Source organism: Petaurus breviceps, unplaced genomic scaffold, assembly GCF_028583685.1.
Source record: "Petaurus breviceps papuanus isolate PSGF00001 unplaced genomic scaffold, PetGlider_PUasm1.0 175, whole genome shotgun sequence".
Classification (NCBI taxonomy): domain Eukaryota; kingdom Metazoa; phylum Chordata; class Mammalia; order Diprotodontia; family Petauridae; genus Petaurus; species Petaurus breviceps.
This window is the reverse complement of record NW_027185764.1, coordinates 105,632-125,808: the sequence shown is the minus strand read 5'-3', so window position 1 is coordinate 125,808 and position 20,177 is coordinate 105,632. Positions and strand designations below refer to the sequence as shown.

The 20,177-nt window shown below is 37.4% G+C and overlaps 1 protein-coding gene across 1 annotated transcript in view; it reads left to right on the top strand.

Annotated features, from left to right (window-relative positions):
• Positions 1-1,135: 1,135 nt before the first annotated feature.
• LOC138158550 (aldehyde dehydrogenase 1A1-like) overlaps positions 1,136-20,177 on the top strand; it is a 45,731-nt gene continuing 26,689 nt past the window's right edge. The window contains exons 1-6 of the mRNA XM_069084599.1: positions 1,136-1,311; positions 6,612-6,716; positions 13,704-13,844; positions 15,769-15,898; positions 18,244-18,305; positions 19,724-19,852. Of these exons, the coding sequence (XP_068940700.1) occupies positions 1,225-1,311; positions 6,612-6,716; positions 13,704-13,844; positions 15,769-15,898; positions 18,244-18,305; positions 19,724-19,852 (654 nt within the window). The 5' untranslated portion in view covers positions 1,136-1,224. The remainder of the gene's footprint in view (positions 1,312-6,611; positions 6,717-13,703; positions 13,845-15,768; positions 15,899-18,243; positions 18,306-19,723; positions 19,853-20,177) is intronic.

Genomic DNA, 20,177 nt, shown 5'->3' with positions numbered 1-20,177 from the left:
TACTAGCCCTGTGACCTTGGGCAAGTCACTTACCCCCAATTTCCCAGTCTTCCCCCCTCCAAAAATAAAAAAAGGCAAAAAAAAAAAAGACTGGGAGAAAAGGAGAGACCCATAGTCTTCAAAAGATGTTTTCTTCCCAGTAATCTGGCAAAGTAATACAAGTATTACCATGCCCATATTCCAGAAAAGGAAACTAAAAGCCAGGAGAGGAAAAGTGACTTGTCCAATTACTACCCAAGTGGTTAACGTTAGCGGCAGCATTCGAACTTAGGCTTCCTGATCTCAAAACCTGCACCCTTCCAGCAGCTCTGAAAGCTGCTACCATGATCCATAAGTGAGATATCCCAAAAGTCTCAGTGTAAATTGAGCTGTTAAAGTCTAACCTTTACACTCCTGTTATTCCAGGTCACACACAGGAAACTTGGCTTCTCTAAAATGCTTAGTCACAATGACTAAGTAGTAAAGAGTGATAAGCCACCCTATGTCTAATCTCATACAAAAGAACCAGCTGAGCAGAGGCCAGGAGTGGACAGAGAGCTCTGCCAGCCATCAGGAAGCCCTGGGTTTTAATTTTGCTTTGGACAATTGCTAGGTCTGCGACCCTGGACAAATCATCATGCCTTCATCTTAAAAATGGGGATAAGAAATAGCATTAACCTCACAGTTATGACATTCACATGAGGTCACATGCAGACATTAATAGCACGCTATTAAGTGACCTTTTAATTGGAAAAAATAGCCATAGATCTCTCTCCTAGAAATGAGAACAGGCCAAGATTTCTGCCTTGTCCCTATCTGCTAACATGTCAGAGAAATGAGTTCCAGGGTAGCATAGAAAGAAAAGGGAAGGGAAAGGTAGAGGGGGAATGATCTCAGCCTCAGTAGTCAAAGCAGCTGCTTATTTTTGTCACGGGTTTCAATTTTGCAAAATTGTGAATTTTCTACAAATAATAAAACTTTCCCAGACCTGCTACAGGTTTGGTAAAATGGGTTTCTTAAGGATACAAATGTAAAGTCAGGGCCTTCTTATCCTATGGGTTATAAAAGTACTGGTGTCATTTTCTTTTGACTCTGAGTTGCTTCGTCCAATCACATTCCGGTATGCAAATGATCCTGGTCAATTCAGAGGAAAAGGCCCACATAAAGCCAAGGGCTCAGTGAGTAGGGAATCACAGAGCCTGTCAGTTACTTGACTTCACTTGTGTCTCTAGGCCCGGACCAGAAATGTCGTCTAACAAACAGACCACAGCGAATCCAGCACAGGGGACCATACCTGCCCCACTCAGCAACTACAAGATTCAATACACTAAGGTCAGTAGATTCATCTGCATGTCTATTGCCTTGCCTTAGCTATGTAAAAAATAAACTTATTTAAAGGGTGAGAATTTTAATTTAAAGAAGCCTTATTTAAAGTATCTATAAATAAGAGATATGTATAATGGGGATTTGGGTAAAGAATCTTACTAAATGCAAGATATTAGGAGGGGATGGCTTTGCTTAAATTCTGATGGTCAAACTGTTCTGTTTGCAAGTCTTCTCCTAGGAGCTGGTGCAATTCACTTAAGGGGCAGAGTTAACCACTGTTCGCTTATCTGTGTGGATGTGGGAGATCAGGGAATATTTAAGGATAACTTTTTCAGTGAGCAAATTTGAGGGAAAAAGCTGGAGAAAACCCAGAATAAAATTGTGTGCATTATGAATACATTTTTAATCTCACCAGACAAACTTATTCCTGTTAGAACAGATGCCCAGTAGCTAACTAGTCAACATCATCAGGAACATAGAGCCAAAGCAGTCCTCTCTCTGGCATTTCTGCTTAGGAAGTTGTTGCTAAAGTGAAAATAAGGTAAGGCTGCAGCTTCCCCATAAGTGTTCCTGTGAGGCACGCTCATTCCCTACTGTTATGTAAAAGCTTGCAAATCAAATTTGAGGATCTGTGAAAAAAGATCTTTTTTTCAAATTTCCCACCCCAACTTTCTAAACTTATGGTGGTTTATTATACAATTTAAATTTTTTGCTTTTCCTGACCTGGAAAGCCGAAGATGAGAATGTGTATTTTATTTATAGATGCTCATTTTGCTTTGTGAACATATTGTTTTTAATAGCAGAGGAAATGGGAGGGTCCTGTTATTTGCAGCCTTGGAGATTTCTACATATGGCCCTCTAGGTCCTCAAGTGCAATTTTGACTTAATCCAAACTTCACAGAACAATTCCCCTTAATAAAAGGATTTGTTCTGTAAAACTTGGACTCAGTCAAAAGGCTGCACTCAAGGACCTAGAAGGCCACATGTAGCCTTGAGGCTGTAGGTTTCCCCAACCCTGAATAGACATTTTAAAATGTAGCATAACTTTTGGGTAGAGCACCTCCAGATAATGTACCTGTTGGACAGAGGAGAGTGAGAGAGAGGGAGGAAGGGACAGAGAGACAGAAGGAGGAAGGGGGAGAGAGAGAAAGGGAGAGGGAGAGGAGGGAATTGAGGAAAGAAGGAAAGAAAGAGCTGTGTTGCCCAATGAAAACATACTAAATGCCCCATACAACTCCACAGAATTAAACTTAGAAGGAAGAAATGAACACTTAAAGCATCTGGGATATATTTACCAAATTTTTTGTTAGTTTTGTTGGTGGGATTGTTGTTTTATAAGGCATAGGATGGATGGATGTGACTCCTAAAGAGAGAAAATTATTCAATTTGTGTTTCCTTTTCCTTGCTGAGTTAAAAAAAAAAAGGCATAAAGGATTGCCAAGTTAATATTTAATTTTTCCAAAAGCTCATGCTTGAAATCTGTTCCTCAGATTCGACTGTCATACAAAGCAGAAACGAAAGTGTTCTTTTTATTCCCTTAATTTTTGTTCTGTCACTTTTTCTCCTGGTCCTGTTTTCGTTTTTTATCTTTAGTGATCGTTGTCTTTCTCATTTTGTATTTCTTTTTTTTTCTACCCTGTTTTCTCTGAGTGTCACTGTTGTTTCCTTATCTGAATATTTGTTGTAGACTTGCCCTCCATGAAGTATAATAATGATAGTGGCAAAATCAATAGTTCTAATATCATACGTCACCTGAAAAAATACACACACACACACACACACACACATACACACATACACACATGGAGTTTTAGAAGTTGTTCCAATTCCTTCATTTTACAAATGAAGAAATAGGAGTCCTAGAGACAGGTAAGGGATTTATCCAAGGTCATGCAGACATAGATCAAATCATTTCTCACTTGGGTTGGGCTTTGACCAGCATAAGGAAATTTAATGCAGTCTCATCAGTAATGTCCTTCTAAAGGAGAAACTGAATTTTAGAAGTAGGAGGTTAGGGCAAAGTTCTGAGTCTCATTTTTCAAACCCTTAATGAATGCAAGCAAACTGAACATAAAATAAATAGCCTCATTCAGTTGAAAGTGGGATTTGCTATAATAAAAAAAGCGAATTTATAAAAAGTTTATTTAAAGTTTCTCTTCTCTCCAACTGTCTGTTAAACCCTGATAATCACAACAGCTGGCATTTATAAACCTTATCAGGTCTGTAAACCACATTACCTGCATTGTCTCTTTTTTGATCCCCACAACAATTTTTCATGACAGGTACCAGAGGTATTATCATAATAGACTATTTTACAAATAAGGAAACTAAGGCTCATGGAGGGTAACAAAGTTGCTTCTATTGCATGGCTAAAAATGGTAGATATTGAGTTCCTGACACTCTTAAGTCTACAATGCTTTCCTCTGTATTACTCTTAGGTAACTAGTTGCCTCTCTAGCCTATACCTGGTCCCACCTCTAGGCTTTAGTAGAAAGAGCTTTACTATTACAATCAACTGTTCTGAATTTAAATCCCAGAGGCAGGCTGCTACACTTTAAAGATATCTGGACTTGGAGTCAAACTATTTACTTTGGAAACCTGACACTACTAGTTAAGAGCTGTGTGGACTTGGACAAGTTATTTAATCTTTAAGGGCCTCAGTTTTCACATTTGTAAAAAGACAGTAGAGTAGATGACCTCTAGGGCTCTCTCTAGTTTTGTCTATCGTGGGACCACGTCCCTACTCTACCACTTAGAGGGTTATGTACAAATGAATAATATGATAATAAATATGAATAAATAATAAATATGAACCTCAAGTTTTGTATCTGTAAAATGGGGATTATACTATTCCCATTACTGCATGGGATTATGCAGAGAATCTAGTAAGTGTGCATGAAAAGGCTTTCATAAGCAGTAAAACATTATGTAAACATAATGTTCTCAGCTTTTGTTTGTTAATGGGTTTTGATTTAACTTACATGAGGCTTTTTAATCCTTTCATTTAGACTAAAGCCTTTCCCTTATCATTTGTTTTTCATGTCCCAATATTTCTCTCTTTGTTTTTTACTTTATAACCCTTACCAAGGGAAAGTTCATGCTTCAATAAGTGTCCTTAAGTTTCCTCTCTAGCTATATATTAGCTAAAACAATGTAGTTGGTATGTCCACACAAACTTAATGTTCCCTTCTTGGTACAGTGCATGCAAATCCTTAATGCTTTAACAACTGACAGAGAACCTATAAAACTGCCTGCCTTCCCCTGAAATAGATCTCTTACCTGATTTATAAGTTCCAAGCTACTCAACCTGATCCTGCCTCTTTTGAGCCTTCACATTGTGTCCTCTAGCACCAGAAAAGGACCAAGAGATGAAAGGTTTTCTTCTATCAGAATCTACTTTGCCATCTTTAAGTATGCATGCATATAGGTTTTTTTTTTTGGGGGGGGGGCAATTGGGGTTAAGTGACTTGCCCAAGATCACACAGCTAGTGTTAAGTGTAGGAGGCCAGATTTGAACTTGGGTCCTCCTGACTCCAGGGCTAGTGCTCTATTCACTGCGCCACCTCAAAGCCCCAGGTCTGCATGCATATGGACTCTTCCTGGTACAAAGTTCCTGGTACAAAATTAATACCAGTATGGTTTCCATGTGGCCCAGAAATATCTTCTTGAGAGCAGACCATAGAAGTGAAGCAAGGGAACCAAATTGCAGTTGCAGAGCTCAAGGTAAAAATAACTACGGGAGGGGAAAGAAGGAATGAATTTCAAAACAAGTGAATAGATAACAGGACTGAATGATACAGGACCTAACCAGAGAAATTTCTGGAGGGCAAGATGGTGGAATAAGCAGTAAATCTCCATAACTCTCCTAAATTCACCTCCAAACAACCCTAAAATTATCCTCCAAAAGAAATCCTGGAACAGCAGAACCGGCAGACAGAAGGAAGATAGGCAGGGAAACTCTGCCTCATGCCAGGGCAAGGAGCACAGTCCAGGACAGGAAGCATCCCAGCAAGCCCCACCTCAGCACACCAGCGGGAGGTCCTACCCCGTCCCTTCCCCCCGCTGCCTCGAGGCGAATGCCAGCACCGGGACTCCCCACATTATTCAGGATAGCCAGCGGAATGGGCAGACTCCAGATCTGAGAACTTCTGTGTGCTGCTTCAGCATAGACCTGGGCAAACAGGTAGACGCCAGCTCTGTGTTTGCCTATGCAAACAGGCAACCTCTAGCTACCAGACCTCCGTGTGCTTCAGTATGTCCCCAAGAAAATGCAGAAATACCCCATCAGCCTCAGCACATGCCAGATACCAGCACTAGGACCTGGTTCAGCACCAAGCAAGCTGCCAATCCTGTATGGCCTCCAGCAGCGCCAGCCACCTCCCTATATGCGAATATATGCAAATAAAGTGAATTGGAGGGAATGGCATAAAAAACATTAAGGGATGAGAAAGAATAGTACACTGGGTGCAGAAGGAAGGGTGAGGTAGAATGGGGTAAATTAGTTAATATGAAGAGGTACAAAAGACCTATTACAATGGGGAAAAAATGGGAGGGTGGGTGATGGGCCCTCACTTGAGCTTTACTCATCAATATTGGCTCAAAGAGGGAATGTATTCAATCAGTTGAATGTAGAAATTTCTCTTACCAGATAGGAAAGAAGGAGGAGAGGAGATCAAGTAAAGGGGCAGGGGGAACTGACAGAAGGGAGGGAAGATTTGGGGGAGGTGGTAGACAAAAGCAAAACACTTGTGAGAGTGGAAAATCTGGCATTTGTTGCTTGACAGCTCCAAATGATCCAACACTTTAATCAGTCTGTCCTCATGTTCTGTCAATGGTAGAAATCAAGGTGCACCAGTCTTTCCAGGTACTGCATGTTTCCAACTACTTTCTTGATCAATAATTGGAAAGTTGCTTATTTCTCTGAGATGCTTTTGTGTACACTCTCAAATACACGTTGACAGATGATGAAACATGCAGTCATCCATGTAACCTTAGTCCTCCAAAACCTACACTTAATTTGTGAGAGCTAAGTGAAGTCATTATTTTTAGGATCTTCACTATTATAAGGCTTGCCTACATTCCTTAATGACTTTTTCAAAGAATATGCTATGGTTCACATCTTTTGTGTGGCCAAAATAAAGGGGGGAAGTGAGAATTTTAATGTCTTTAGTTAGAAGGGTAGGAAAGTGATACCATTGAGACGTGAATATGATGTTTTGAGTGTTTCATGCTTAAGCACTATGGGAAATTTTCCAAGGTCAATGCAATAGGTATATAACCTCGATTTCCTCTTGTTTTTCCAATAGATATTTATAAACAATGAATGGCATGATTCAGTGAGTGGTAAGAAATTCCCAGTCATTAACCCTGCTACTGAAGAAAAAATTTGTGATGTGGAAGAAGGAGATAAGGTAAGTTTTCTCACATGAGAGTTATTGGGAAAGTTTTCTTTCTCTCTTTAGTACAAGTTTACAAACCACTGTATATTCAAGTCATCATTTCATTAAAAAAAAATGTACTGGATAGGTTGAGATTTAGATTTGGAAACAACCATAGAAACCAGATTCCAGCACCCTTGATTTTACAGAAGAAGAAACTGAGGCCCCTGATGAATGACTTGCCCTGATGAATGAACAACTTGGTACACAAGTTATATGTACCAGAGTTTGGCTTAAAATGCAAGTATTTGTACTTTAACTCCATTTTCCTACATCACTGATAACTCCTAGAGGAAAGTCAAAAGGTATCTATAAATATTCTAGACTATTCCTTATACATAATTTCTCAGTAAATATTTATTAATGATACTTTGTTTTAAATTTTTTTTCTAGCAATGACCCATATTTTTTCTCTCCCTTGATTTTTTAATGGATTATAAATCACTATGAAAATAAACAAAGTATAAGAAAATTTTAAATGTTAGATGTTACTCCCCTTTTTAAAATGTATCTCTATGCTTGGAGGTCACATAATATAATGGAAAGAACACTTAATTTGGAATCAAAAGACTTGCATTTCTCTGACTTGATAGGTACATATCTACTTTTTTTTTTACTATATATTATTATTATTTTTACTACATATTATTATTATTACCTATCATATATTACCAAGTCATTTAATTTCTCAGGGTGTAAGGACACTCATGTGTAAATTGAGAGTCTTCAAATAGATATTTCCAAAGGGGATGGTCTCCATAGAGTCGTTCCATATGAATGAAATCATAGGGCCAGTAGAAAAAAAGAAAGAAGACCATTTGTTTTTTAAAAATTCAATTGGAGGGATGGCCAGGTGGCTCAGTGAGTAAGAACACCAGCTCCAATGTCGGGATGACCTGGGGATTGAATCCGGGCTCAGATACTTAGCACCACACCCAGAAATAACTGGCCGTGTAACCTTGAGCAAGTTACTTAACCCCAACTGCTTAAAAAAAAAAAAAAGATTAAATTGGAAGGGGCAAAAGTCCCTAAGACCTACAGCATCAGTCAGCAAGCATTTCCAAAGTGACCACTGCATGCCATGCACCAGCTTTTCAAATACAGAACTAAACAATTCCTACTCTCAGAGAACTTACATTGTTATTACTTTTAATCTGTCGTAAAGACCCAGGTCAGAATTCATAAGAGCAAAATGAGGGCTTGGATAGCATTCTTAATGATATATCCACATTGCTTCCTCTAAGTTGTTGTGTAGGTCATCTGAAGACCAGCTCTAATGTCTTTCAAAAGTATTCGAGGCACCATTTTACTGAGTCTATTAACAAGTCTTGCTTGTAAAAGCCATTTCTTCTATGTAATGTTTGGAGAGTAGAGAGGATTCATCAGAGAGAGCTCTACCAAGGGTAGGACACCCAGTTCTTTGTCCTGAAGGACAACCTCTGAGGGAATGTTTGGTATTTTATTCCCACAGCGATCCTAGGCCCACCGTTCCCATGTTTCTCAATGCTTCTCTGGCCCTTTACTGTGTAAATCATCTTAATAGTTGCCCTGGTTCCCTCAATCTAGGCTCCTTTAGGATGCCACTGTTAGGCCCCCATCACTGCCATGTACCCTCCTACTCGCATTGCCCATCATAGTCTCATACCTCTGCCTCCTCATATGGCTTAGAGCAGGGTTGAGGAACCCATGCCCTCAAGGCCACATATTGCCCTCTAGGTCCTCAAGTGCAGGCCTTTAACTGAATCCAAACTTAGAGGGCTGCACTTGAAGACCTGGAGGGTCACATGGGACCTCAGGGCTGCAGGTTCCCCACACCTGGTTTGTTTGCATCAGGGGTTATATGGCATAGGATGTGAGCTGGACTGTCAGGACAGATGATTCTCTTATTTTGGCATGCATATACTGAACTGGAGTTGGTTTAAACCAGGGCCAGGCCAGAGAAATAATAATAAAAAAATAATAATAGCCACCACAAAAACAAGTAGTATTTATACTACATTTGAACAACACCTTACTTATTGCCTCATTTTATCCTCATAACACCCCTGGGAGGTAGGTCTTACTATTCTTGTTATCATTATTACTATTATTTTACAAATGAGGAAACTGAAGCATACAAAGGGTAAGAGACTTGCCCAGAGTCACAGAGGGAGTTGAGTGTCTTAGGCAAAATCTGTCCTCAGGTCTAAGTGATTCCAAGTCCCCTGCTTTATCTAGTGTGCTCCCAAGTTGCTTTTCATGAAGGAGTTCCTGAATCAGCAGTGCTGTGCTTGCATACCAGGTAAAGTGGGGGACCCCGAGGCCTTCCCAGACTCTAGATGAGCTCCCTCAACACCACCACTGTACTCGCCTCAGGGTCTAGAAGTCCAGATTATTTTCTGTCATGATTATACATATAATTTATCTCAGCATCTAAAAGTTAACTTGCACACAAAATTAGGCGGTCTGGATCACTTTCCAATTAAATTCCGCAAGGCATTCAACTGTTCACTTAACATTCAGAGCTCTCCTTATAATTTTCACCCTTCAGGGACCATTTAACAACTCATTTAGAAAAAGCAAATGGTTGCCTTTGGGCACAAAGGTTTGCCTTCTGTCCAACAATTTTTCAGACGAATGTGCCATGATAACTGCTGTTATCTGCATTCTGCATTGCCTAGTGAAATACATCAGTTTGGTGAATGGCATAGTCATTGGAAACTATTCTAGGAGGGACTCTTAATGTGCCAAAAAGTTTCAGGAATTTAATTTGTGGGTGGAGTAGAGCTCCCAAAAGCCCATATATTTGCCACTCAAATTTTGTTTTGTTTTATTTCTAAGGTAGCTGGGGAAAGGGTGGAGAGGACCAAACAGGAATTATAAATCATTGAGCCAGATGTAGGTGGAAACATCTTTTCAGTTGGAGTGCTTCCTTCAGGTTATATTGATTAATCCTACACTGTATGACTTCACTTACTTATTAACACAGTCACCAAGATTTAAAGTGAATAGCCATTAAAAAAATGAATGCCTCTACCAGGTATAAAAGAAGTGTATAAATGTAGTTGTATAACTTGCTTTTTTTAAAATGTCCATACTTAATTCAATTTTATGAGAAATTATTTTTAATGACGTCTTAGTGGCTTGACATTTATCTGTCTCTTCAGTGTTAGCTTTTCTGTAGCTTCACAGATGCCTTATCTTTCTTCTAAATGAAAACAAAAATAACACTGAAAACCACATGCAGTGTGGCTGATTCAAGAAAAGATTATAAATCAGCATTAATAAGAAGGAAGCCGCTGTGGTGATGTAGAAAGGAAACTAGACTGAGTTAAATTAGTTAGGGCAGGGGTGGGAAACCTGTGGCCCTCTTGCCTTCGAGTATGGCCCTTTGACTGAATCCAAACTTCACAGAAAAATCCCCTTAATAAAAGGATTTCTTCTATAAACTTGGACTCAGTCAAAAGGCTGTACCCAAGGACCTAGAAGGCCACATGGGGTCTAGGGGCTGCAGGTTCTTCACCCCTAAGTTAATATAAGTCACTTAACCTCTTGATTATATGTGTCTCTCCATTTTAAAGCTAGGGTAATAAGTAATTTAATAGATAAATAAGCTAGAAGGTGTAAAAATGTGCTCAGAAAATGCAAAAAAACCCAACCCTCTATAAATGTAACATGGCATTGATGCTTAAGGTCTGACTGTGTTACCGTGCCCTGGCCTCTTTGTTGCTGAGTCATTTTTCAGTCTATGTGCCAGCTCCTAGTTACTTAATAAACTCCAGTGGCTCCCTACCTCCTCCAACAACAAATATAAAATCTTCTCTGTGGTTTTCAAAGCCCTTCATAAACAGAACCCAGCCTTCTAAATAACTTCCAGTCTTCTAACACTTTACTCTGTACTATGCAATCTCGTGACACTGGACTCCTCTCGTTTTTTTCTTTTTCTTTTTTTTTTTGCATTAAAAAAAAAACTTCATTAGCCTTTGAACTCTTCAGAGTTCAAAAGATAAGCATGGGATGGCTAGGTGGTGCAGTGAATAGGGCACTAGCCCTGGAGTCAGGAGGACCTGAGTTCAAATCTGTCCTCAGACACTTAACACTTACTAACCATGTGACCTTGGTCAAATCACTTAACCCTAACTGCCCTGCCTTCCCCCTCCAAAAAGAAAAAATAAAAGATAAGTATAAAAACAAGGAATAAAACATCAGATTAAGGAAAATGTATTACACAGGTAAGATTATATATTACATAAACAAGATGGCCATTGATCATACATACGTAGATTGGTCAGTGTATGAGATGGATAAATAGATATATCATCCAGAATCTGTTCCAACCTATATCCAAGGAAGTCTATAATTTTTGCCTTTGTGGGAATATGTCTGTGGCCAATAACCCATTCCTTCACTTTCCCATCTCCAAGAAGTACTGGGCTAGAATTCTATCTATAGACTACACTTTAAATATTTGTAGTCTAGAAGTCTAATCCTCTTTTAGGAATTCAGAATAAAAAGCCATTTTCATTGGTCGTTCTAAAGGAGGGGGTAAAACATGACTTACTCTTGGCCAATTTAGCTTTTTCCCACCTGATACTGGCTAAACAAAAGATAATCACAGATAAAGAGTAAGATATTTATCAAAGAAAAAAATAGTAAATAGAAGTCAGGAGTGTTAGGGAGAATAAAGTAGTTAATAGAATAGACAAAAATAATCTAACTCCAGTATAAAAGCAAGATACAGTCTTATGGAGAATATTGTGTCAGTAAAGAAGTCTGCTTTTGGCCATTTCTTGGATACAGGAATTGGGAATTAAGAGAAATGATAAGGGAAGGCATATACCATGTGTCTAAGGTTCTGAGTGCTCTCATTTTCTGTGCAAAAGTTCATACCTTCTCTCTAGCGCATCTCTGTCAAATTCTGATTCTCCAAAGTCTCCTCATATTTAGGGATGTCATGGGCTCAAAGGTCTCCCAGACAGTCACTTTTCTCTCATTGGTAGCAACACTGGAATATCCTTCAGGACACTACCTCAAGCTGTCCTTGGGCAGGGATGTTACACAATAAGGCACTTTAAAGTTCATTGAAAACTTTGTTAATGACTGTGAGTTGGTTATGCTGGAAAGTTCTTTTAAAAAAGTGAGTGAAAAAGCAGGATGCCCTGAGGGAATGGGGAAGAGAGAAGAAGAATGGGGAAAATGACCTCACCTAAAAGGAAGAGCTTTTACACTGGAGGAGAAAAAATGGAGAGGTGGTAGATAATGCTTGAACTTGACTCTCATTGGCATTGCTTTAAAGAGGGAAGAATATTGATATACCCTCAGTTGAATAAAGAAATTTATCTTATCCAAAAGAGAAATAGGAGGGTCAAAGTGTAATGAAAAGGTGGAGGTGATAAAAGGGAGGGTGGATCAAAGATGGCAGTGGTCAGAAACAAAAGAGACCTTTAAGGAAGGACAGAGAGAAGGAGAAAAGCAAGAGAAACAAGAGAAAACAGGTTGGAAGGAAATACAAAGTTAGTAATGGTGACTGTATATGTGAATGGGATGATCTCATCATAAAACAGAAGCAGATAGAATGGATTAGAAACCAGAATCCAACAATATGTTGTTTACAAGAAACACACTTAAAACAGAAAGACACCCACAGAGTTAAAATAGGAGGCTGGAGGAGAATCTACCATGCTTCAAATGAAATAAAAAAGGAGATGGGAATCATGATCTCAGACAAAGCAAAAATAGTCATAATTTTAAAAGATAATCAGGGCTACATTTTACTAAAAAGTAACATGGACAATGAACATCAAAACTAAATATATATGTGCCAAATGGCATTGAATACAAATTCTTAAAGGAAAAGCTAAATGAGTTACAGAAGGAAATAGACAGTGAAATTATACTAGTAGAGGAATCTTAACTTCCTCTCTCCAAATGAGATAAACCTAACCATGAAATAAGTAAAAAAAAATAATAATAATGATAAGTAATGAGATGAATAAAATTAGAACAGTTAGATATAATAGGTCTCTGGAAAAAACAGACTGAGAATAGAGAGAAATATATCTTTTTCTTAGCTATACATAGCATTTTCATAAAAACTGACCATACATTTGGGTATAAAAGCAACAAATGTAGAAAGAAGCAATATTAAATACACTATTTTCAGACTAATATATTGAAATAAAAATTACATTCAATAAAGGACCTTGGAAGAATAGATTAAAAAATAACTGGAAAATAAATAATCTAATCCTAAAGTATAATTGGGTTAAAGAATACATCACAAAAATCATAATTTCATTAAAGATAATGACAACAATGAGAGAGCATACTAAAATTTGTGGGATGCAAAGTGTGCCATGTCTCAATGTTCCAAGAAACTTTCCATGCTATGTAAAAAGCAACTCTGTGAAAAAAAAGTCAGTGCTAACACATTTTTTCCTCTAAATCATTACATGAAAGATGTATCAAAAGAGCAACAGATTCTGAGTAAGGGATGAACACAGCATATGTCATGAAATGAGCACTGCATTTGAAATCGCAAGATTTTGATTCAAACCCCAGCTATACCATTGCATGATATTGGCAAGTCCCATCAGTTCTCAGGCCTTCCATGTTCCTTCTTGGTAAAATAAGCAAATTGAGCTAGATGATCTTTAAGGTCATTCGAGATTTGAAACATGTTAACTTTAGAAGAGTGGCAAATTTTTCCTATAAATGTAGGATCAGGATTGTTAAAAGGTTCTTTCCAGCTCAGAATCTATGATTTGAAATTATGTAAATCAACATCTCAAAAATATGAAAATAGACATGATGTTCACTCTTTTTTTCTATGAAATTCCCTCTAATGTTATCTTGTCAGAGTGATTTCTCATACTTAACCATCATATGAATTCCACTCCTATATGTTGCTCCATGGCCAAATTATATTGAGAAATAATGCCTTGAGTATTCTTCTAAACTTAGCTTTCTTTGACTTTTTAGGCGGATGTGGACAAGGCAGTAAAAGCAGCCAGGGCGGCTTTTCAGCTGGGATCTCCATGGAGGACAATGGATGCTTCAGAGAGAGGACGGCTCCTGTACAAACTGGCTGATTTAGTTGAAAGGGACCGTCTGATCTTGGCAGTAAGTATCCACCAGATGAAGGAAGGGATTGGTAGAGGCCTCCATTGTTCTCTTTATTGTGGGCTGGTTTTGTTTGCAGTGATGATTTCATGTCCTCAAAAAAAAAATCTTTCTGGATTATAAGGGAATGCCTTTTGAGAAGGTATTTCTCCTATCTCTTATAAGTGTTGAAGAAAATCTTACTGGCAGGTCCTTTTATAGGTAGTATTAGTATTAATATTAACCCAATGTTTATATGGTACCTTTAAAGGGTTATAAACTAGAGACACCTTCCAACTCTGTGGAGTTCATCATAGATTTGGAAGGGTTCTGGAGAATATCAGTTCAACAATTTTGCAACTTACCCAAAAATGTCGTCTAACTTTTGCTTGAAGAATTCCAACGATTACTTCCAACGTGGCCTATTTCATTCTTGGACGACTTTAATCTTCTAAGGAAAACTTGCCTTATGTTAAGTCTACAATTGTCTCATGGCAACTTCTGCCATTTATGTCTAGTTTATCTAGGACCAAGCAGAAGAGTAAATCAAATCCCTTTTCCATGAGAGTTGCTTTCAAATACAATGAAATGAGACTTAGTCTGCCAGAACAATAAATATCAGAAATGCTGCCTGCCTTCTCTGCCAAACAGTGCAGTCAAGACCTAATGACATATAAGATTGAAAGGAAGAGAATCAACATTCATAAAGCACCAACTGTGTACCAGGTACTGTGTGCTAAGTGCCTTTTTTTAACAACTATGATCTCATTTGATCTTCACAACAAACCTATGAGGTAGATGCTGTTATTATTTCCATTTTACAGTTGAGGAAACTGAGGCAGGTAGAGGTTAAGTGACTTGCCCAGAGTCACACAGGTAATCAATGTCTAAGAGCAGATTTGAATTTTCATGTTTGCTCAATTTTCAAGCCCAGTGTTCTTATTTGCTTCACCACCAACTGCCTGGTAATTGATCAATTGACATAATGCATATGAAAGTAATTTGTAAAGTGTTAGGTACTAGATAAACATTATCAGTATTAACAACTTCTTGAATGGATTGCCACAAAGAACTGTGCCCAACATTTTACATAAAATAGTCAAGACACTAAAATTTTGAAAGTAATGATAAAAAGAAAGTAATCTTTAGAAAGCAAATTATTCATTCTCTCTCAAGTATCTATTACGCTTAAAGCACTGTGCTTAAAAGGGGAGGAGATAGAACAATATTGTAATGAAGATGTTGTCCCTTCCTACATTGAGGTTGCCATCTACTTGGAGTTACAGGGAAGGGGAAGGAATATGCACACACACACACACACACACACACACACACACTTATCCTTATTGATAGACTTGGTCATATCTTCTATTTTAAATTTCTCAGTGGTTCCTATTACTCACCAATTATCCTTAGCTGGTATTCAGGGCCCCCACAATGTGGTCCCACCCCAACCTTCACCACAGCCTTGTCCAATACTTCTCTGTTCTACGTACTCTTTCATTCTGTGAAGAGTAAAAGATCATGTGATATGAGTACTTTAGCAGTTATCTCTCAGAATATGAGATAAGCCCCTAAAAATATGTTTTCTTTGAATAATCACTACAAAGATAACAAAGATATGTGATTTCCTCAGTGGGAGGAACTCCTGAACTGATAACTCATACTATTCCTACAGATGGCAACATTTTTTGGAGATAGGACAGTGTTGCCACAGGCATATAGAGCTTAAGGGACAGAACCAGGGTCACCCTGCTAGTAGGCATTAGAGGAAAAAGTTGAACTCACTTCTTCTTGACTCCAAGACTAGCATTCTACTAGTCTACACTCCCTCTTCATTACTGTAGATTGTTGCCTAAAATAGTATTCGTGTAATGCTTTTAAAAAATATATATTTAAACAAATGTATAAAACTCGATTTGGGGTCTGATCTTTTTGTTTCCAGACAATAGAATCAATGAATGGTGGAAAAGTCTTCCCCGCTGCCTACGTGATGGAGATAGGTTTCTCTGTGAATGTTATACGCTACTTTGCAAGCTGGGCTGATAAGGTTCAGGGTCATACAATCCCAGTTGGTAAGTAAATTTGAGAAGCGCTTTTTAAAAAATATATATTAACACTTGGCACTAGAATTATATTATAATCTGCCACTCTTTCCTCCTTTTTCCTAGTCTCTCTTCTTTTACTTCAGTCTTTCATAAAGATACTTGGCATTTAAAGTACTGGGCCCAACCTATCTTTCCAATTGGGCATCCCTTTCTGATGCTTTATGTCCTAGGTAAACTGGCCTCTATTGCTCGCATACCACACTCCATCCCCCTCTGCATGCCTTTGTAATGGCTGTCTCCTATTCCTATAATGCATTCCCTTCTACCTCTGACTTACAAAGTCCTTTTCTTCTTTTAAAATTCAGTTCAGGCTTCTTTATAGAGCCTTTCCTGATCTCCCCAATTTCTTGTGACCTCTCCTCCAAATTACTTTGTGTTTTACTATTTTGTATATGTTTACTATTTGATATTATATGATATTGCATTTCTTTATAATATATCTTTTCTATTTATTAGATTTATATTTACACTACACATCTTTTTATATGATATTGTCTCCCCCATTAGAATGGAAGTTCATGTCAAGTTGGGATTATTTTGTTTTTTCTATGTATATTCCAAGATCCTAGCATAATGCCTGACACAAAATAATATTTAATAACTATTTGTGGAATGATTGGTTGATTCATAATAATAAATTTTAACTGCTAGTATTTGTTAAGATTTATTATCTGCTTTTGAAAAATTCAGCAAAATTAAGTCATTGCTCCCAATGCTTAGGAACATTTTAATAAATCCAAAGTAAAATAAAATATGAAATATATTGCAAGTACATTAATTATTGAAAAAGAGTGAAATTTAACATACATACATACACCCATCATGCATGGGTCAGCCTTTTCACAACTGATATTTAATGTTATGCCTAAGTTTTGGGGGTCTTTTTTGTTTGTTTTTAATCTGTAATGATATGTTATACTTAGGTATCAAATAGCTAGCATTCTTTCCTTGCTCAGATAACACATAGACACAACTATAGCCTTACTTTTGTACTGTTGATTTAACCTCTTGCTGAAAATTGTTAACTCGGAGAAAGATAAAAATTAATCCTTGAGCCTCAGTTTGTGGAGAAGTGAAAAAATACATCTTTGTTTGTTTTAATGGGCCATGCAGAAAATGTCATGAAATGATAAATAGTTAGCAATCTGGAAAACAAGAACTGTCAGCAGATTTGATCTCAGCTAGAAGCCAGCAGAGAAGAAACTGCAATGACATACTGGTCTAAAAGTGAAGGAGAGGCAGAGTTTGAGCATAAAGATTGGGAGATCGGCTGATTGTTAGTGTAAAACCTGTTTCTACAGAGCAAATGAAGGAAAGTTGTCCTCAAGACGTGCTCAGTTTCCAACACACAGGACTGACTTCCCTCTCCAATTTAATGAGCCTGATAGTTGAAGATTTGATGGAAATTATCTTTAAGTTTCCCCAAGGATTTAAAATAACCCTAACAGCACTGAAACTGCCTAATAACTGGTAAAGGAGCCCAGCCAAGGTGAACCACAGATAGGAGATGGGGATTGGGCAGGTCAGAGGCAGTGAAACACAGAATGAGAATGACAAGAGAGTAAGGAAATAGTTCTATACAGACATAGGGCTTTGGGGGGATCTAGTTTCTATTTTGATAAAGTTCAAGAAGGAATGAAATATACAAATGGATTGAAATGGATGAATATTGAAAAGCAAGAAATATTTATCAAGCACCAAGTATGTATAAAGTCATCATTTGCTAGGTTCTTGAGAAATACAAACAGGAAATTTTAAAAAAAATAGCAGGAAGGGCAAAATCGAATGTTAAGCAAATGGAACAATGTCAAAGTCAGATTTAAACCAGATTTCTTTGGAAAGGAGGAGAAGAGAAAAAGAAGATAGGGAAATGTTTGTGGGTTTCTGTAAAGCATTTAGGACAGGCCACTCATAGAGATTGTACCATTAGCAAGGGGGATTTAGCACAAATATTTTAGGAATCCTGAACTCTAGGATGGCATTTTATCATGTTCCCTGCCTACTCACCCCTCCACATACATGCCATTCCCTGTAATTTTCCTATTCATTTTCTGGAGATCTTTGCAAATATGTTACAGAATGGTTGCAAAACTGGGTTACACCACTTTATGGATCCTGTCCCACACCTATCTGTGTAGTTGTTCTGAAATGACTTGGGGGCATGATTCTAGTGATATCAAGTCCCGTACAGTATTATTAAATTCCCTTTTTCTTCATAGAAAATAATTGGTTTGTTCATTTCTCCTGGCTTTTTCAGAACAATATTTGCCTGATAATACTATGTTTTGTTTTCTTTTTTTGGTTTCTTTTAGATGGAAAGTTTTTCTCATATACAAGACATGAACCTGTTGGTGTTTGTGGCCAAATCATTCCTGTAAGTTGCCTCCACATATAAGACTTTCAAAACTCTCTCATTAAAGGCAAACCAGTATCTCTCTGCTGCGCAAAGGAGCATTTAGAGCTGTAGTAAACCTGTAAGCTGTTAAAGGCATATGCAGTAAGACATATTGGACCTTGTTTTCCCATTTCAAAGATGAAATAACTGACCGATTGAAGTTAAGTGACTTACCTAGGGTCACAGATAAAAAGTGTGTGACGCCACATTTGAACTCTGGTTGTCCTGACTCTATATCCAGCACTCTATCCACTTTACCACCTAGGTACCTGTATAATAGCTAACATTTATGTAGCGCTGTTGGGTTTGCAAAGTATTGTACATGTCATCTCAAGATTCAAATGATTTATCTCCTGATTTGTTATCTCATGATTTAAAAGCCAGATGGAAATGTATTTTTAATTCCTTTAAGTTAAAGTCTGTACTTGTAGAGATTTTCTTTAAAGCCAAAGGAATGTCATCTGGATGAAACATTCACATTTTCCAGTATGCCATTCAGATAGATAGATAAGAAAATAATTAGATGAATAAATGAATGAATTAATAAATTAAATTTACATAACAGCACATAAACTTTACTGAGTCCTATGTCCCAAATTAATTGATCTGCTGGGTGATTTCAAATATTTGATATCTAATATAATAACTTTGAAAATAATAACTAGTAGTCCAGAAGACAAGAAATATTCCAATATTTAATTATCTGTCACATTGAGAATTTGGTTCCTACTCCATGAACATGCTGCTCTTTTGGTCAGACAAGTCATTCAATTAAAGGACCAAACTTGCCCTTCCAGATCTACCTTCAGAGAGTGGTTGTTTCTTTATTCTTTTATAATTTTAATTCTTTAAAAATATACATGAGTTTATATTATATTTAAAAATATACAATGAGTTCCCATTGAACCTGTATCCATTTAAAATCTTTTAAATGGTTAAATTTAAGGTCACAAGTCAAATTAATACTGCCGTAATTATTATTATTTAATGTTTGGGAAATGCTGAATGTGCAGGAAACATAGTAACTATGACTAAAATTAAATTCATTTTTTTAATACTTCATGGATTCATGATTTTAGCCATCTAGATTCTCCCTTCTTTAATACTAATCACAATCTCTATGTAGATATTCTTCCCAAATTGTTTGCTTGGGGGAAAAAAATGAGTTGGTGGACACTCTTCTGATATCCTCTCCAAACACAACTATATTGGTCTTCAGACATAAATTATCACCTGCCCGATAACGAAAAGCATTTTAGCTGGATAGAACGTTCCAGAACTTCCATTCCACTGTTCAGTGTCACCCCATGCCACCATGAAGCATCAGGGTATGGGTTTGATAGAAATGTGATTCATCATTAGTGAGAAAAAATTTATGTTCATCTCTTGCTTTATAGTGGAATTTCCCTTTGAATATGCTTATGTGGAAAATTGGACCCGCCCTTAGCTGTGGAAATACCGTCATCGTCAAACCAGCAGAACAAACCCCACTATCAGCTCTTCATGTAGCATCATTAATTAAAGAGGTAAGTTTGCTAAGCCACAGTGTGGTTGAACAGTCTACTATATGAAAAACTCAAGTACTAACTAACAATCACTCTTCTGTCATCCAAAGCCCTTGATTTATACTACATAAAACAAATATTTCACCTATCTACAAATTGGCCAGTGGGTCAAATGGGCTACCCAAATGTGAGGAAACATTAAAATCATTGACACTGATTTCAGACAAGATCAATGTCACATCATGATCAAGCAACAGAAGAACAAGGGGAGTGATAAAAAATAGATGATAGATAGATAGATAGATAGATAGATAGATAGATAGATAGATAGATAGATAGATAGATA